The 17,839-nt window shown below is 43.0% G+C and overlaps 1 protein-coding gene across 9 annotated transcripts in view; it reads left to right on the top strand.

Annotated features, from left to right (window-relative positions):
* OPCML (opioid binding protein/cell adhesion molecule like) overlaps positions 1-17,839 on the top strand; it is a 1,068,196-nt gene that overhangs the window by 546,802 nt on the left and 503,555 nt on the right. For 4 of the 9 annotated variants that reach the window (XM_060605263.3, XM_060605264.3, XM_060605267.3 and 1 more), the window contains exon 1: positions 14,655-15,323. In XM_060605263.3, coding sequence (XP_060461246.3) covers positions 15,157-15,323 — 167 coding nt within the window. In that variant the 5' untranslated portion in view covers positions 14,655-15,156. The other 5 variants (XM_060605271.3, XM_060605272.3, XM_060605265.3 and 2 more) reach the window with 3 other exon arrangements.

A 17,839-nucleotide genomic window follows, 5' to 3' on the forward strand; every position in this document is an offset into this window, starting at 1 on the left:
ACTATCTTTCAAGTTGGAACAGTGCAACAGTGGTCTTAGCTAAAACAGTAGTTTTAAAGATGGATTTGCATACTGAAGGAGTAACTATAAAGAAATAAAGGACCATGTCCTTAATTTGGTGCCCTGTTCTATGACAAGTATAAGGATAACAGACAGGGTTTTCCTTTGGACCACAATTTTCCATTATCTCACACTATGGTCTAGACTTCAAATCTTTTCCTCAAGCTCTGAGTGGAAATCACTGATTAGGCAAACTGCTGATGTACGAGCAAAATTAGACTGTTTACCATGTGGGAGCTTGCTAATTGCAAGGAAACGTGAGTTCCCAGGCACACTCTCCTTTGTCTGTTAGATGCTGTCTTCACCATGACAGGGAAGTGTGTACAGTCAGGAAGAGCCCAGGCAGGGTGGGGTATGATAATTGGGCTAGTTTCTGTGCTTTGCTTTCCTATGATGAGATGATTCATCAAGAAGCCTCCTTGGCACTCCATTGTGCTGTGCTCTTATACATCCAGTTAAAAGTCAATGCCGCTATGAAAATGGATGTCCTGCAGAAAAATGGCACATTCATTCATTTAGCAAAGCTTTACTGAACACCTTCTTTTTGTTAAGCATTGGGTTTGGTGCTGAGAATAGAGACAGACATGATTCTCACTAAATTAGCAAAGAGAAAGTGTCCTGTACTCAACTATGTCAAATGTATTGTAAGATTATAGTAAAGAAGGATAAAATTCTGAGGAGGTACAGAAGAGGAATGAGTTACTCATGCCTAGGAACTGGGGAAATGCCCAGACAAGGTAATATTTGAGCTGGGTCTTAAAGATGAGCTTTGGAATTTCGTTGGCAAAGGAGGGGTTTTGGATAGAAGAGGCATCATGGGCTAAAGCAGAGAGAGATGCAAATGTGAACATTATTGTGGAAGGATCCAGTGGTCCAGTGATGGTCATGGATCTATAGGCTATTACATCTGAAAGTGGATTTGTAAATGATCTAGTTCAATAGCTTATTTTACAGTTGAGGAAACCACAGGCAGGAATGCTGGACTGACTTCTCCAAAGTCTGAAACTGATCTGCTCAGTTCCTTCCCACCAGCTCTCTGTGTACTTGCATCTACCATTCTTTGGATATATTTATGCAATGGATGGAGTTACTTACATCTTATATCAGTGTGCTTTGCACTGGCTTTGTCCCCTTGCCAAGTCTACAAATAGCATTCTCTTGGCTCTTCTACATTAAATACATCCACCAGTCCACCAATCAATCAGTCTATCTATCAAAAATGTATATAGAAACTACCAGTCCACCAATCAATCAGTCTATCTATCAAAAATGTATATAGAAACTACCATGCCTGGAACTTTATACACTATTTGTTTATTTCTTCTGCTGTTTGGATCTACTCATTTCTTTGTGTTGCTTATCCTTAAAATGCATTTATTCTTGATTGATATAAGATGCGAATATCTGAATCTATACTTCAACATTTCAATGCACTGAGAAACATAGGTATTTCAGAGCCAAAAAGATGCTGGGATATAACTTGGTGTACTGTTTATGTGTGTTCCAGTTTATTCATTTCCAAGAAAACTAGTTTTAAGGCCCCATTCCATCACCATTACTCTGAGTTAATTAAGATGAGAACAATGAGAATTCATTTCTGACAAACCCTTGCCACCTGCAGAAGAAAGTTGCCAATGCCCTATTCTGGAATCTGGGAGTTTGGTTGCCTGTAGCAGGCAGCACACGATTATTATGTGAGTCCCCTGATGCTTCTCTTCTGGACCCTCCCCTGTGTCCTCAACCTCACTCTCACCCAGCCTGGCCACAGTTACAAGGTTGTCCAGCTGTAGACCTGGTCTCTCTTCTCTGCAGACCTGCAGTGACATGGGCTTATTGCATACACAAAGATGTCAGAACAAATAACTACGTCTGGGAGCTGTCTGAATAACAGCCTGTGGAATAAAATGCACACGTTGTCGAAGCAATGGGGGAGGTTAGAAAGCAAGGATATCTTGACAGAAAGAGAAAAGTGTTGGAATTAATTCATAAACGTGTTGGATGGAAATTAGCAGATGAAGATTTGCAAAGGGAGTAGAGACAGTGGAAGAGAGAAAAGGGAAGCTAGACAGATGGAGAGGGGGAGGGAAACAGTGGAAAAGAGAGCAGAAGACACAGCTTTATTTCACGGTCTTGCTTTACCCTCAGCTGAAGCAGCCTGTGCTTTTACAGGGATCCCGCTTTGCCTTTTGTCTTGTGTTCCCCTCTTAACCTCCACCATCCTCCATCAGCACTCCTGTTCCTGGCCTTGTTCCAGCCTCCCACCTTCCCTCACAATTGTGCTTTTTGCACTCATGGGATTCCTGATTTCTTGATAAGGGGACTCTTAAGAGGCTAAAAGCATCAAACTTGTGGCTCAGGCATGGTAAGGAGGAAGGACTGGGGCTTTAGAGGAGCTCTTATCTCCTGACACTCGGGTCTGTACAGATCACCCACTCTGAGCCTCAGGTTTTCAACCTGTCAAATTAGGATTGTTGGCTAGCTGATGTAATTCTGTTACATGCCATTTATCTTAGAATCTGGTATGTTGTATGTATTCAATAAGTATCATTATCTCATCATCATCATTCCTATCATTAATAACAGCAGTAAGAGTAGTAGATTCTAAATTTTCTCTCTAGTGTTTTATACCTAGTAGTTTAGTCTTTCTGATACAAGTCAAGAGGTCGAAGCTGTGTGTTTAAACTCTGTTTTAGAGCCAAAATGGACACATGCTTCCCTATTTCCATTCCTTAATTGATGGTTGGAGTTTTGCCACGTAACAGTAAGTCTGTTGGATCATGTTCCATTCTGGATCATATACAGGCAATCACCCAGTTTCATTGAAGGAACAATTGAGATTACTACGTGTGATATAAGAAAAGACTGCGTTCATTTTTTCCCTCTATTAAAAGAGTTTGCCTTGAAGTATCTTCTCTTAATTTCCTCTCCACCTCCCCAGATTCAGGTAGCACTTCTGTACCTGTGCCTGCATATAGTCTCAATGTATGCAGATTCTGAGTTTTTCCCAAAGTAGATGCAGATACGTCCAGGCCACATGCACAATTATGCTTTTTACAAAGTTATTTTTCACCTCTCTCTGCTCCATTTTCTTCCTCTTTCTCTGTGGCTTCAGAGTCCTTGTTTCTCTACCACTCTGCCTTATGGCCTTTTCCTTCCACTTATGAAAGGGAACAACAATTTGCACTTTCCATAAAATCCACTCACACCAACATATGAACTCTTTTCAAGTGTCTTGTGATTGGAATTCCTTAAACTCTAATTGGGCTTTATTTTTTGAGAAAGAAGTCAGGCATTAGCTTGCCCAAAGTAAAACTATCTGGGGAGGGGTAGAGGTCACTTTTCCTCCCCTTCCTTTTCTATGACGTCCCTGAGAGAAAGCACATTTTAATCCTTTCAGTAGGGCTGCTTCAAAGGGCAATTGAGATGTGTAATGGTTAATTTTATGTGTCAACTTGGTTAGGCCACAGTATCCAGATATAGAGTCAAACATTATTCTAGATGTTTCCTTGAAGGTATTTTTTAGATGAAACTAACATTTAAGTCAGTAGATTTTGAGGAAAGAAGATCACCCTCCATAATATGCATGGACTTCATCCAATTAGTTGAATACCTTAATAGAAGAAAACTGACCTCCCTTGAGAAACAGGGAATTCTACTAGGAGACAGCCTTCAGATTTGAACTGTAACATTAACTCTTCCCTGGGTCTCAAGCCTACTGGCCTACCCCACACACTTTGGACTTGTCAGCTTCCATAATCACATAAATTAATCCTTAACACACACACACACACACACACACACACACACACACACACACAGAAGGACAGAGAGAGGGAGAAGTAACATATATGCAAAATTCTACTGTGTCTGTTTCTCTGGAGAACTCTGACTCATACAAGATGCCTGGACCTGTCCTCTCTCTCCCCTGTAATTCTCCTTTCTTTCCTTGTCTTCTGCTTTTGTTTTGCCACTTCCTTTCCCTTTATCTTTCCAAAGACTTCTTGACCCCTGGAGGAGGGAAAGTCAAACACTGATTTTGTCCTCTCCCTTCTCAGGAAGGGAAAGACTTCTTGCCACCACAGGCAATTTACAGCCCCATGATCCAGGGAGGTTTTTTGTTGTTGTTGTTGGTTGTCTTCCCCCCCACCATGTCTCAGTATTTGTGACACTGAATGCATCTAGTGAGGTAACCCGGAGCTAGGAGCTAGAGCAACTGGGATGAGATGAGACAGAATTTTCAGGATTACAGTCAGCAAAATTTTGGTGCTAAGTTAAGAGGTGGGTGGGGGAGCATTCCTGGTGATAAAAAAGAGGTGGTTTGTAGACAAATCCTAGATATTTCTGAGGCGGTGGTGATGATGCTTACAGCCCAACAGAATTTTAGAGACTATGTCGGCCAATGCACCACAGCCTTTTTTGGCCAAAAATCACAATAAAAATACATTTTAAAATGTCACTATACCACAAGTGCACACCCGAGAGCCTGAGAACTCATACAAGTAAGTGAATAAAGTCTGCACTCTGTGATGTCATAATACTTTATGAGAGGCTTACTCATTATGCTAAGTGACCATATATCACAGTGATTATGTAAATCACAAGCTATGCTTCTGATTAATATGGTTTTGTTTTATTAATTAGGATATTCATATCTGAAGCCCATCCACCTAACTTGTTAGCCATGTCATACAGCAACTCTTTTCCTCCCATGAAGAGCTTCTCACAATATAAATAATAGTATGGTCCAGCATCAGTCATATATGGGCACAGAGCATATAATTCTAATTCTTTTTCTTCACCTCAAGCTAAACTGCTACCAGTAAAATCACATCCAATGTCTAAATGAGGATAAATATATTCAACTATGTATTATTTGGTGTGTGACTCTTGAATAGCTATGATACCTGTGAGATTTCAGAGTAAGGGCTGGAGACACATGACTATTCTTTATTATTTATTAAATAAATATTTATTGAAAATCTGCTATATCCCAACAATATTGTTATGGGCACTGGTGACAGGCCAGGGAACCATGGGGGGGGGGGCAGGAAAAGATTTAGCATTTTCTACTTAGAGTTTCTAGAAATCACTAGGAGTAATCTTTCTTCTCTATGTATCAGTTTTTTAACCAAATAATACCTTCCTAATACAGGTGTTAAAATAATTATATGAAATTGTGAGGTATATATTCTGGTGTGATGATGATGATGATGATGATGATGATTATAATGATGAGGAAAGCCACTGTCAGTTTTTAAGTGTTGGTTGGTTGGGCAGTTGGGGAACCCGGGTGGCTCAGTTGGTTGAGTACCCGACTATTGATTTCAGTTCAGGTCTTGCTCCCAGGGTTGTGGAACTGAGCCCAGCATTGGGCTCTGCACTGAGCATGGAGCCTGTTTAACATTCTCTCTCTCTCTCTCTCTCTCTCTCTCTCCCTTGTTCCTGCTCCCTCTCTCCAAATAAAAATATAATAAAAAATAAAATGAATGCTGGTTGGTTGGTTGGTCTGTCCCTGAGTGGGTCCAGACATGGAACTTCTAAACTGAAACAATTAATCCTAACACATTTATTAATCATTAGCCATGTTACAAGATGCTGTGATTAGCACAGGCGGGTCTATGGCACCTCCAGGGAACTCTGACTTCAGACACTACATATCAATATTCAAGTCTCTCATGCTGAAGTGAAATAAAACAAAACACAGCACTAACCCCTTCCAGACCCATATCTCTGTCTAGTTAGAGCTGCACTTTTTTTTTTTTTCTTTTCATTCACTCAGAGGTGATCTTGAAAGCCTGGCCACATCTGCTTTCTGCACTACTCGTATTCCATCCCACCTAAGTTCAGCACCTAACTTCCACAACCCTGCCAGAGAAACTGCTTGTGCCAATGTCTCCAGCATCTTCCACTGTGCAGGACCAAAAGCCTGATTGTCCATCCTTCGCTAACCTGAATTCTCTAGCATCTGACACTGTTAAACAATCCCTTCTTCCTGATTAGCCTCCGCCTTGATTTCTATGCAGCTATCAATCCCTGATTTTCCTTCTGTTTTTTAGTTACTCATCAGACTCCTTCATGGGTTCTTCTGCTCACTCCTTAAATGTTTGCATTGCCCAGAATCCACACTAATGCTATATTCCTTCTAACTCCACTGCCCTTGTTGACTGACTTTATTCTTACCCAGGGCTTCAGCTCCCACTTTTACAGAGGTGATTCCAAAATCTGTAACTGTAAACATTGTCTCTTTCTCAAGCTCAGAACCTAAATATCCTCATGCCAACAGAAATCTTTACTTGGATATTTCACTGGCAGTTTCCATTCGGCATTTATCATTGGTCACCGTCCACTCAGTATCAACTCCTCTTGCTGTTTCTCTGATTGGTAACATTATCTGCTCTGCTGCCAACATCAGAAGCCAAGTGGCAGCCTGAACCCTAAAACTTCAGCCTATAGGCGTGAATTTAGGGCTCACTTCCTTTGATCAGCTTTCTGACACCCCAAATCCAGTTTAGATGGTCCAACTCTGAGATACTGAGGCATCCTTGCATACTGTTACTTTAAATCTTATATTGTACTTCAAAATCTGATTTATTTGCCTTACTAGGCTATAAACTCCCTGGGGGTAGGTAATATATCATATTGTTAGTATCCCCAGGCCCAGTAAAGTGCCCAGATATTCAATTAATATTGGTCAAAGAACCCCCAAAACCAAAACCACAACAATGAATGATTGAATGAACTGGTCAACAAAATAAACAATATAAAACAAATTGGCCAATGTGATAAGATTGTGATAATATAAATGCACAAGTTCTAGTTCCTCTCTAAGAACAAGAGAGAGCAGTTTCGTTTTAGCCCAGGTGAAGTAGCATCCTGCTTATTGATACTTACAATGTGTCCAGACCTCTGCTAGGTATTTCATGTAAAACTTGTTCAATTCTTCAAAGAAAGAAAATAATGTTAATGTTGCCCAAATAACCATTGAGGAAACTTGGCCCCAGAGAACTCTGGCCCATTGCCCAAGGCCCCAGCTTCTCCGTGGCAGGTCCAGATTTAGAGCCAGACAGATTGATCCCTCTCTCCTTCACACCTTGGTTCCCTGAGTGGAATGATCCATTTCCCACCCATTACAGTGGAAGCATGAGTGAGACCTGGGAGGAGAAAGACTGTAATAACCCCTATTGAGCTTTTAAAAATTCATTTTATGGTTTGTAGTTCTCACTATAATGTTTTTTGTTATTTGATTTCTAGAATTATATGTTATTTGATTTCTAGAACTCATTACTATTAAGTAATGAGGCTTTGGAAATTGGTCCCTTTAAAGGAGTCTCCATTTTTTCTAGAAGGAGGTACTTTAATGTGGTTGATGCTTTGCGATGTCCCACCCTTGGCGAGTTTGGGGGCCAGGGAAGAAATGAGAGCATAGTAAAGAGAGTCCCTGGTGGGGATGGGGTTGGACCCTCTGCTGTCCACCTCACTGACTTTCTACAGATTATGTATAGTGGACATCAGTTCTCTCATGCAGCAAATATTTGATATTTACTCTGTCCCAAGCTCTAGTCCACAGTAGAGGAATCAGGGATGACAAGACAGATATCCTTCTCTCACGGACCTTGCGTTTCTAATGGAGAAAGATAATTAAATGCATGTGCACATATGCCACACACACACACAAACACACACATACATTTTAAAAAAAAGAGAGTAAGATAAGGAGGATGATACATAGACCGGATTCTACAGCTATCTTTAGATCACTCTCTATGTGTTGGGGAACACCTCACCTATATATTTTTACAATGCAAATATTGTGTGCCTTATGTTTTCCTGTTGGCTTTGTTTATTTTAGTTTTTTGCTGCTGTTTTTGTTCATTCCTTGGGCTATTTTTGTTGTCTTACTTGTTTTGGTTTGGTTTGGTTTGGTCAGTTTTAATAATTTTGGCATAGAGAAGGGGACTTGAATGCTCACTGTCACTGATAGCTGCCATCAGGCCGGGCACTATAATAGGAGCTTTCACGTGTATCATCTGTCTTAATTCTCACAGCAACCCTTTGAAGAAGCTCTTATTAACCCTGTTTACAGATGAAAAGATAAAATCACAGTGGAGACAAGTAATATGCCCAAGATCACAGAGCTCATAATTGGCAGAGCTGGGATGTGAAGCATGAATTTTAATTCATGCCCAATATTGGTTCTTTTTACCAGCTCAAGCAGATGAGCCCTGTATTAGAAAGGATGTGAAATGGTCTATGATGAAAGAAGAACAGATTAAGATTCAAGTGACCTAAAGTCTGGCCTCAAGTCAGCAGCTGACCAGGAAAACCGTTTGACTTATATTTGCTTCATTTGCAGAAGTTCAAAGAGACAACTGGAAGTGAAGTTCCTCATTCCCACCTAGCAATGATCACATAGGTAGCTATTATATGGAAACTGCTTTAGGTTTTACAGAGTTCACTACTTGTGTCTCATTCATAGTATTGTGTTCTGGCATCTGTTTCTATTTCTTGGAACTTCCTTGACCCTAGAAACTGAAGGCCCAGTCAGTTCTTACCTCTCTGATCACTAGCAAACATTTCTAGTTTACTACACCTCCAGGTCCTGAGGACCTGGAGAGAGCCACCTTCTATAGGCTAAGTTACAAAGCCTCCTTGATCGTTCCACCCCACTGGGTCCTTACTGATTTAGGTAGGTTTCTGTAATATAAATAAGCATCATGCATGGGCTTCTTACTTTATGTTTATTCCTAATGCACACACAGAGCAGCTGGGTACAATTTTTTCTCAGATAAACACAAGCTGTAAGTTTTCTTTATTTATGAATAACACACAGTTTGAAATTGCTTTTACAACTGGATACAAATTTCATTAGGCAAATTCAGATATTTCTGTTGGATCCAGAATTCCCCCAAAGTCATCCTTTCCTAGGCAGCTTCTCCACGGTAAAATAAAACCTTATTAATAACCACTTTTGATCTGTAAGTGATCTTTTGGTGACTTCTAATTCTAAACTGGCTCTTCTTTGAAATCATAGAAATACCTATCCTGTTTCCCATATTACACACACACACACACACACACACACACACACGACCTTCAAACAAGTGGGAATTTGCCTGTTCTGCACCCTACAGCTTATCTGTCCACATAACCACTTCAGGGAAGAAACTTGTGCATGGGGAGAATTAGGCACTTTGTATAGGTAATAAGAACTAACATTTATATTGAGTGCTTACTGAGTGCCAGACAGGATGCTGATGACATTACATGCAGTATTTCATTTTAACACTCACAAATACTGTATGTACTCAATATTATCATTGTCTCTACTTATAGATGGGAAACTGAGGATTAGCAAAGTTAAGAAAATTATAAAAAGTCACACAGAAGTATGTATTTAGAGGTAGGATTCAGACAGACTCCAGTGTCCCTGTTCTAGTCTTACTACACTTTAAAACAGAGGCTTTCTTTCAATTGACCTAGATCATGGTAGACACATGACTTAAATTTGGGCCATTTGACTCTTATTAAGGGGAAGTTAGCAGCATGTTTTCAAAAATGGACTGATAACTTCATGGCCTCATTCTGAGTCAATCTTAAAATCTACTCTCAAGAGTTCAAATGTAGCTGAGGAGAGGAAATAAACTAAGAGACAAATTGAAATCCATGGGATTGCTTAGATTCTGAAGCTTAAGATAAGGGGGGCTGTTTCTAATGTACAAACAAAGGCAGAGGGGTTCCTAGATCTGGGATAAGGGTTCCATGGATAACATGCCCCCACAAAAGAATTTTACCACATCTTTTAAAATAGTAAGCTTGGAAGCAGGTTTCCTATGAGATGCTAGTGTTGTCCTCAGTCCTGTATAGTAAGCTTCAGACTCTTTTCTCCCACTGTCGACCTCATATCTCCATCTGACGGTCTCAAGGAGCTTTCTATTCACTCTTTCAACTCCTGATTCTCAAAATCTATTCCTTCTGGAAACATCCCCTTCACAGGAAATTGTACCACCCAATATCCAGTTACCAACCAAAACTTAGAAGTCATCCTCAAACCCTGTTTCTTTCTCAATCCCAAAACCCAAACTCTCAGAAAGTCCTAAATGCTGTTCATCCAAGATATACTCCTTACATTTTCATTTTTATTATTTTTTAAATTTTTTTAATGTTTATTTTTGAGAGAGAGAGAGAGAGAGAGAGAGAGAGAAAGAGAGAGAGAGAGAGATTGAGAGAACATGAGCTGAGGGTGGGCAGAAAGACAGGGAGATACAGAATCTAAAGCAGGATCCAGGCTCTCAGCTGTCAGCACAGAACCTAACGTGGGGCTCAAACTCACGAGCTGTGAGATCATGACCTGAGCTGAAGTCAGATGCTTAACTGACTGAGCCACCCAGGTGCCCCACATTTCCATTTTTTTCCGTCATCATTGCTACCATCATTATTTCCTTCCTGTTCTAATCTTGAAAATCTCCCTGCTTCCATTCTGTACCCTTGCAAACCATTCTCTACATGACAACCACATTTCAAAACTATCATTCATTTCATGTCACCTCTCTGCTTTAAGTTTTCCGAAGTGACTGCACTGCATTGGATCTACCTCTGTCTTTTCTATTGTAAATCACCATGAATATCAAGATGTCTGTAGATCTGAATCAAATCTCTAGTTTGGACATGGGACATTTATAATCTTTCACTCATGTCTTTCTACATGTCACAAGTTGTTATCACAGGAAAGTGGTGGTTATATTGTATAATCATAATTTATGATTACGAAATGCATCCAAAGTGCTGAGTTCTTTCGTGATGTGCTACCCATATTGTCTCATTAATTGTCACCTTGTATTAATCATGTTTTTAGTATTTTCTGTATTTTATGATGCCTTGACATCTGGGAGGCTTGCTAATACTGGATAAACTGCCCTTTCTAGGGTTAGCTAATTCCTAGAAGCAAGCAACTTGCCTTCAGCATGTCTTTTATAGGCAAACCAATCAAGTATGAGCCCATACCCCAAACCACCTTTTTTTTATTCAACTGTTACACACCAATATATTTCCTCTGCCCTAACTCACCTCAGGAACACTAGATACCACCATTGTAGCCCAGAGTCTGCCAAAATTACTCGAACAATCTGATCCTAAGCTTGCTCAAACTCACCAACCCTGCCTCACCCACTCCTTCTCATGGAGACTGCAGCTGAGGCTCTGGGCTTTTGCTTTCTCTTCTCTTGACTTTTCTCTTCTTGACCCACCCTAGTGCTTTCGTTCGTGGCTCTGCACGTCCTCTCCTCTTGGGAATGATAAGAAATAAATAAATTCTTTCAAGGAAGCTGTCTCCATGTCTATCAGCATACTAGATCTCAAAACAAAATCTTGGGGAAATTTCAAGACATCCCCACCCCCATAAGATAGGTATTAATAGGTACCAGTCACACAGCTGGAGGCTTGAGGAATCAGTATTCAAAGAGACAGTCCAAATTCAGAACAAACACTCTTAGTACTCTTAATCTGTCCTCATACAATTTGTCTTCATGTATGTGGATATATATCCAAGAGGGGTTTAATTGGGAGTCTCCCCATCATGGTACTCAAGCAAACATTTCTTAGAGAACCCCCAATATAAACCACTGTAGTGCTTGTTCATTGTGAACCTCACCTCTGTTTTCTTTCCCATTCCAAATTGGTTGGGCTTCCTACTCTATAATTGGAATACAGGCCCCTAGCAATGCCTTACACATGAGTGAAGTCTCCCCTACAAAACTGCAGACTGGCAAAGATTAACATAAGGATTAGGTCACTGCAGTCATTTCTCTGATTCACTAGCTCTTGAATTCAGCCATTTATTCACCCACAAATATTGAAGTTGGGAAGCCAGCTTACAGAAGAGAGCAAACACAATAAGCCCTGTTCTCTAGAACTCCAGATACCCATAGTTGGGGAAAGCCAGCCCAGCAAAACACAGATACTTATCCCTTCCTTAAAAGAAATATTTATTACATATTATTAAGAATATATACGGGGCACCTGAGTAGCTCAGTGGGCGTGGCCGACTTCAGCTAATGTCATGATCTCACAGTTTGTGGATCTGAGCCTCCTGTTAGACTCTGTGCTGACAGCTCAGAGCCTGGAGCCTGCTTAGGATTCTGTGTCTCCCTCTCTCTGCCCCTCCCCTACTCACGCTCAGTCTCTCTCTTTCTCTCTCTCTCTCGAAATAAATAAACATTAAAATATTTTTTAATAAAAAAAATAAAAAAAAAGAATATATAATGTCTTGCTTCAACTTATCTCTGCTGCTCTTCTTTTCTTGTCCCTTCTGTTCTTTTCCCAGCTGGACTTGTTCCCCAACAACTTTTCCCACTTCAAACAATCCTTCATAGATTAAGTTAGCATTTAGCAACAGCCCCATTTGCATTTCCTGAGAATCACTAGGACCAGACCTACAGGTGCATTAGTAGGAAATGCCATCTGAGCCCACTACAACCAAGTGGCAAGTGCTGACCCAACCCCATGCCACCATCCCCCAGGGTTCGAGATACAAAGTATGTAATTGAAGAAAATCATAAGCACAGTCTTATGTTCTCAGCTTTACTCAGGTTAAAGCACTGAAAAAAGGCTTTACAGTCTGGTGATAACGGATAAGAGCATCTCAGAGTTTAGAGGATTTCATATAATGTGTATACAGAAAACCCAGGTACACTCAAATCTTAAGGAAAGATGTATGCCATTAAAACTGGCAGGTGGTTCCAAAGTAAGTAGTTTGGCTGCTTTTTGAGGCCTGAGCCTCTCTTCTGGGCATCTTTTCTCCTCCCAACGTTGTAGCCCAAGAAATCAGGATGAGTGTCCTGCCTAACTCCTGCCTTCATTAATATCTCCTCTCTGGAAAGGAGACGGTATGTGTTTTTTACTATATTAAAAGATATAAAGCATACATAGCAACACTGGTGATACATATTCTTTTTTCCTGAGGTGTAATGCTCTCATTAAAAACTTTAAGCCTAAGAATGTATGTGGGCTCCCATTTTACAAGGGAGGATAGGGCAGTATTTATTTGTGTTCAGTCTCTCATAACCAAGAGCAGGTATGATGTCTTTGTATCCTTAAACAGCTAAAGTAATGAACAAGAGTTTAAAGCTTATTTTTGAATTAAATTCCATTGTTCAGAGCCCTGCTTAATTTAACAAAAGGATGTGAGAAAGAATAAAGAAAATGCACATAGCAACCATTAAATTATGATATAGAGTATAGGCTATGCTTCTGTCAGGTATGAAGTGGCTTCTGCCAGGAGCGACAAGAAAAGTGACAGGAGAGGCCCAAAGAAAGCCTGAGCACTCTGGTTTAGAACTGAACTAAATTAATCTAAGCCCCAAAGAAACTGATAAGTTGGCATTTAGGATAGCCTATCCACCAAGTCCCCTCCCAATACCATTATGGGGCCAATTCATGTTGAGAGCATAAAGCCATAGAGTTTCTGAAAATCAACTCTAATACTTTTTAGGATCTCCATGTGTTTTTCCTATCTCTTACTTTTTTTTTTTTTTACAATAAAATACTTGAATAATACGCATGGAGTAGGTTGTGGACCATTCTGTATGTTGTACAGTAAGAAGAAATTAAGAATTGCCAGTTTGGGAGACAGAGTCTGGAGCCAGGCGTAGCTCAGAGGTGGGTCATCTGAGCAGAGAGTGTACTTCATCTTTTTACAAAAGCTTCGGGGAGCTCTGCCATAGTACTGTATGCAGCTTGGCGGGGTGGCAAACAGCGACAGTGGCGAACACGCACACACCAGTTTAGCTACCTCCTAGGAAATGATGTTCAGTTCTCCAGGGCAGGGTCTGCCAACTTCTGCTTGAGCACGGGGAGGGAAGGTGCGAGCATCAATTTTTCATTTGCTGCTCCCCCCTGCCCCCCCGCTACTGAACTCTCTCTTCCCTCACTCCCCTCCCCTGCCCCCCCCCCCCCCCCACTCCGCCCCTTGCAGGAGAAGCCACCGAGAGGGGCGCGGCATCCTCTCGGCTAGCTTGGGTGTCAGGGGGAGAGGGAAGCCGGCTGCTGCACCTGCCTCCCGCCGCTCCGCGATACAGCCCGTGTGGGCGCGGCAGGGGTTAAGGTGGGCGCCCGCGCCCCGAGCCCCGCGCCTCGCGCCCACCCGCCGGGATGAGCGCGCAGTCCGCCCGCTCGCTCGGCGCCGGCCCAGGAGAAAGTGGCGGTCAGTGATGGAGCTGCTGCCATGACAACCCAGGCGGTCGGGGCCCGCGCGCTTCTGGACTGCTCCCGGGAGGAAGGCGGCGCGGAGGCCGGGGGCGGCCTCTGAGCGTGGCGTCCGCGCGTCCCCGCGTCCCGTGCCACGTCCCCGGAGGAGGCGGGGGCGCCGTCCGCCAGCTCCCCGTGCGCCGGGAGCCTGCGCCGGGCGGCGCTCCGCGGGCTGGCGACGCGGGCCGGGCTGGCCACCAGTCGCCGCCCGGGCTGCGGTGGAGGACGCCCACGGCACCGACGGATCCTCGGGCTGAGACGGCCGCCGGTCCCCGCGCTGGAACTTTTTGCCGCCTTTGGGTTCCAGATGCGAGACTCGGGCTGGTCTATAAATACATCTATACATGTGTGTGAGCTAATAAAACATTTTCTCCTCTCCTTGAAGCGGCAGCTTTTAGGACATCTCTTTTATGTCAGAGACACTTGCCTTGCTTCTTTGGGTTATAAACTTTTGATGCCAGACCTCTGCAGAACGTGCCCAACTGAATCTTAAAGTAGCATCTTGAAGAGAGAGGCAGAGAAAGAGCAATCTGTGACCTTCATCCCTGCACCTTCCTTCTTCCTCTCCCTTCCCGGCTGCCTCCCTCTTCCCCAGGGGAGCGTCAAGAAAGCTCTTTTTGGATGCAGGAGGGGGCATCTGGTTCTGCTAGGCTGGAAAGCTGAGGCAGGATTTGAGGAAGAATCATTAGACTCCGGAGAGCCTGGACTCGTTTCTCCTCCTTCCCCCTCTCTGCTTCTGGCTTGCTCCATCCCCTTTCCGTCTCCCCACACCACCGCCTGAGACCCGCTGGTGTGCGGGGCGGGGGACAAGGACCGTGCCTCTGCTGGAGTTCTGGGAAGTTGTGGCTGTCGAGGATGGGGGTCTGTGGGTACCTGTTCCTGCCCTGGAAGTGCCTCGTGGTCGTGTCTCTCAGGCTGCTGTTCCTTGTACCCACAGGAGTGCCCGTGCGCAGCGGAGATGCCACCTTCCCCAAAGCTATGGACAACGTGACGGTCCGGCAGGGGGAGAGCGCCACCCTCAGGTAGGGAGATGTACTTCAGCGGGGGACTGAGCCCCTTGGATGTGAGGATGTGGGTAGGGGCCAGCCAGACAGGGAGAAAGAGAGAGAGGGAGCATAGGTTTGGGTGGGGAATTGGGCGTGTGAAGGGCCTTTCTGCAGCCCCAAGAGTTGCCCACTTGAAGACTGTGCCTGCCAACACCTATTTTCCTGGACACGTTTGTCATTTGTTCTGGCTTTTCTGGTCCAGGATGGGATCCAGGACAGTGAGGTCGGTTCTTGGGACTCCATGTATCTATGGGGCAATGACATGGCTAGATTCACTTTTGCCCTGGCACCGAGGTGAGAACGTGAGAGCCCTGCCAATTGCAGTAGTGGGGGTTAGTCTAAGATCACTGAGAGCTTTGGTGGCTCTCTCACAGACCAGAAGGTATGTGACAAAGCAAGATAGTCTTCCGGATGGGATGGCTTGCTCCTACCAGAGAGATACCAAAATGTCAGGCTCTGGAATTGCCAGTGCTGGGCCATGGCCCTTTATGAGTCTGCTCAAGATGCATCCATCCATGTCAACCGTGTGTGGTGCTCCTGGGACCCCTATTATAAATTATGAGGGCAGTTTTATCTTTGCAGGCTATGGCCAAGGAGCAGAAACGTGTAGCTTTTATGCAACGACATCACTCCTGTGCGAAAAGCACAATAGAAAGCTTTTTGTTTTACCTTAATGAGTTACAGAGAATCACTTACATGCTCCAGGCAGAGGGGTGGAGATTCTTGGAATATGAACCTTTGGGGACTGGGCCCGCTGCAGCAGAGACTTTAATAAAAATGCAGCCACCACTTTCCACCAGCTCAGCAGATATCATCTTTTATCCCTTTAATGAGGCAGTTCTGGTCCTGGGAGACAGATTCAGGGACGTCCCAGCTTAACTCTGGCTCACAGTGTACACAGGCTGAATGTGTTTGCCCTGTCTATGACTTTGATGGTTATGGTGAAAATAAAACATGCTGTCCCAGATTCTGCAGCTGAGAAGTCTGGCTTCTCCAAGGAACAACTGGGGATGGGGCTTCCTTCTTGTTCCTTTGGCTTTCCTGGTTGAACTCTTTCTGTTTCTGGACAAGCTGCTCCCTGGGTAAAGAAAGAAGAGACCTCTTGGGACACTGGCTATTCTTCCCTAAACTCCAGGTTAAGGTTGGATTCTTGCCACTTTGGGAGATTCTTAGCTGCATCTTCTTTTGAGGAAGAGAACAGGCTTTGCAGTCCTGTCTCCTGGTGCCCTGGGGGCCCTGGAAGAAGAGAGAAAAAGGGAGGCTAGGGAAAGACTCCCCTCCCTAACAGCAGGAGGGGAAACCCTTCAAGCCATGTGGGCACTCCTCAGCCTGTCCCAGACTAGAGTGCAATGTCTGATTCAGTGTCCCAAGAAGTTTCAGGAGCCGAATCCCTAAGAATTAACTTGTGGGATACACATTTGCAACACACCTGTCGACTCAAAGATAAGAATGGTACGTGGGCTACAACACGCATTAACCATGGAAATGTTGGTAAATGTTAGCAGATGTGAGGGGATGTCGATGCTGCCACCCACCTGTCTTTATCTTCTAATCTAGTATTGGGAGCAAAGAGGCATAGCACCAAATAAGGCCTTCTTACTGAATCTTCCAAATCTTCTGTCCCTTTCCTGCCCCTGAAAGTTAACGCAGAAACTTAAAAAAACTCCAGCTTTCTGCTTTCTGGGATGCAGTAGGACTATTCCACCAGCAGAGGGCCAGCTTTGCTCTACCTTTTTTTTTTTTTTTTTTTTTTTTTTTTTTTTTTTTTTTTTTTTTTTTTTTTTATTAGCTGCTGGCCTGGTTTCCTGATCTTCAATTCAAATGTTCAGCAGCTGGGCTCCGTAATGGGAATGGGAATAAAAACGGGAAAAGCTGAATAGTTGCTTTTTGTGCTTTGTGGAGGAAAAAAAAAAAAAAAAACCTTACATGTGCGAGTATAACTGTTATCTGTTACCTGATTGCATGCTTTAGTTTTTAAAAAGTAAATACGGCTTGTGTTGATTTTGCCTCTCCTTCTCTGTATAATTTGCTCTGAAATAGAGATTCAGCACATTGTCCACATTGTAATCTCTTTATATTCCCTTCCTTTTGCCTCTTGTGTTCTTCTCTCTTATTACTTTAATCTTCATTTTTATCAGGTGACTCCAAATTACATGCTTTTGCCTATAATGTGTTCTCTTCTCCCTTTTTTGTCCTCATCATTTAATTTTTATTAATTTCTGATTTTTTAAGGTTTTGATTTCACTCCTGTCAGAATGTTTCTTAAAACAACATACAAATCTCCTGAAGTTTTCTGGGGGTCCCAATCCCTCTCCAAATTTGTGTGCACTTCTGCTTTATTGGCTAACAGCTGGGTGCCCACGTCAATGGAAAATTTGTCAGTACTCAGAGGGGGAGTCCTGGCTTCTAGTCTCAGGAAGTCCTTAGCCTCAACTCCAGATAAATGTATCATGTTTTATTTTGTGTTGTATTTTTCTCTTAAAAAATTGTAA

Source organism: Panthera onca, chromosome D1, assembly GCF_046562875.1.
Source record: "Panthera onca isolate mPanOnc1 chromosome D1, mPanOnc1 haplotype 2, whole genome shotgun sequence".
Lineage (NCBI taxonomy): Eukaryota > Metazoa > Chordata > Mammalia > Carnivora > Felidae > Panthera > Panthera onca.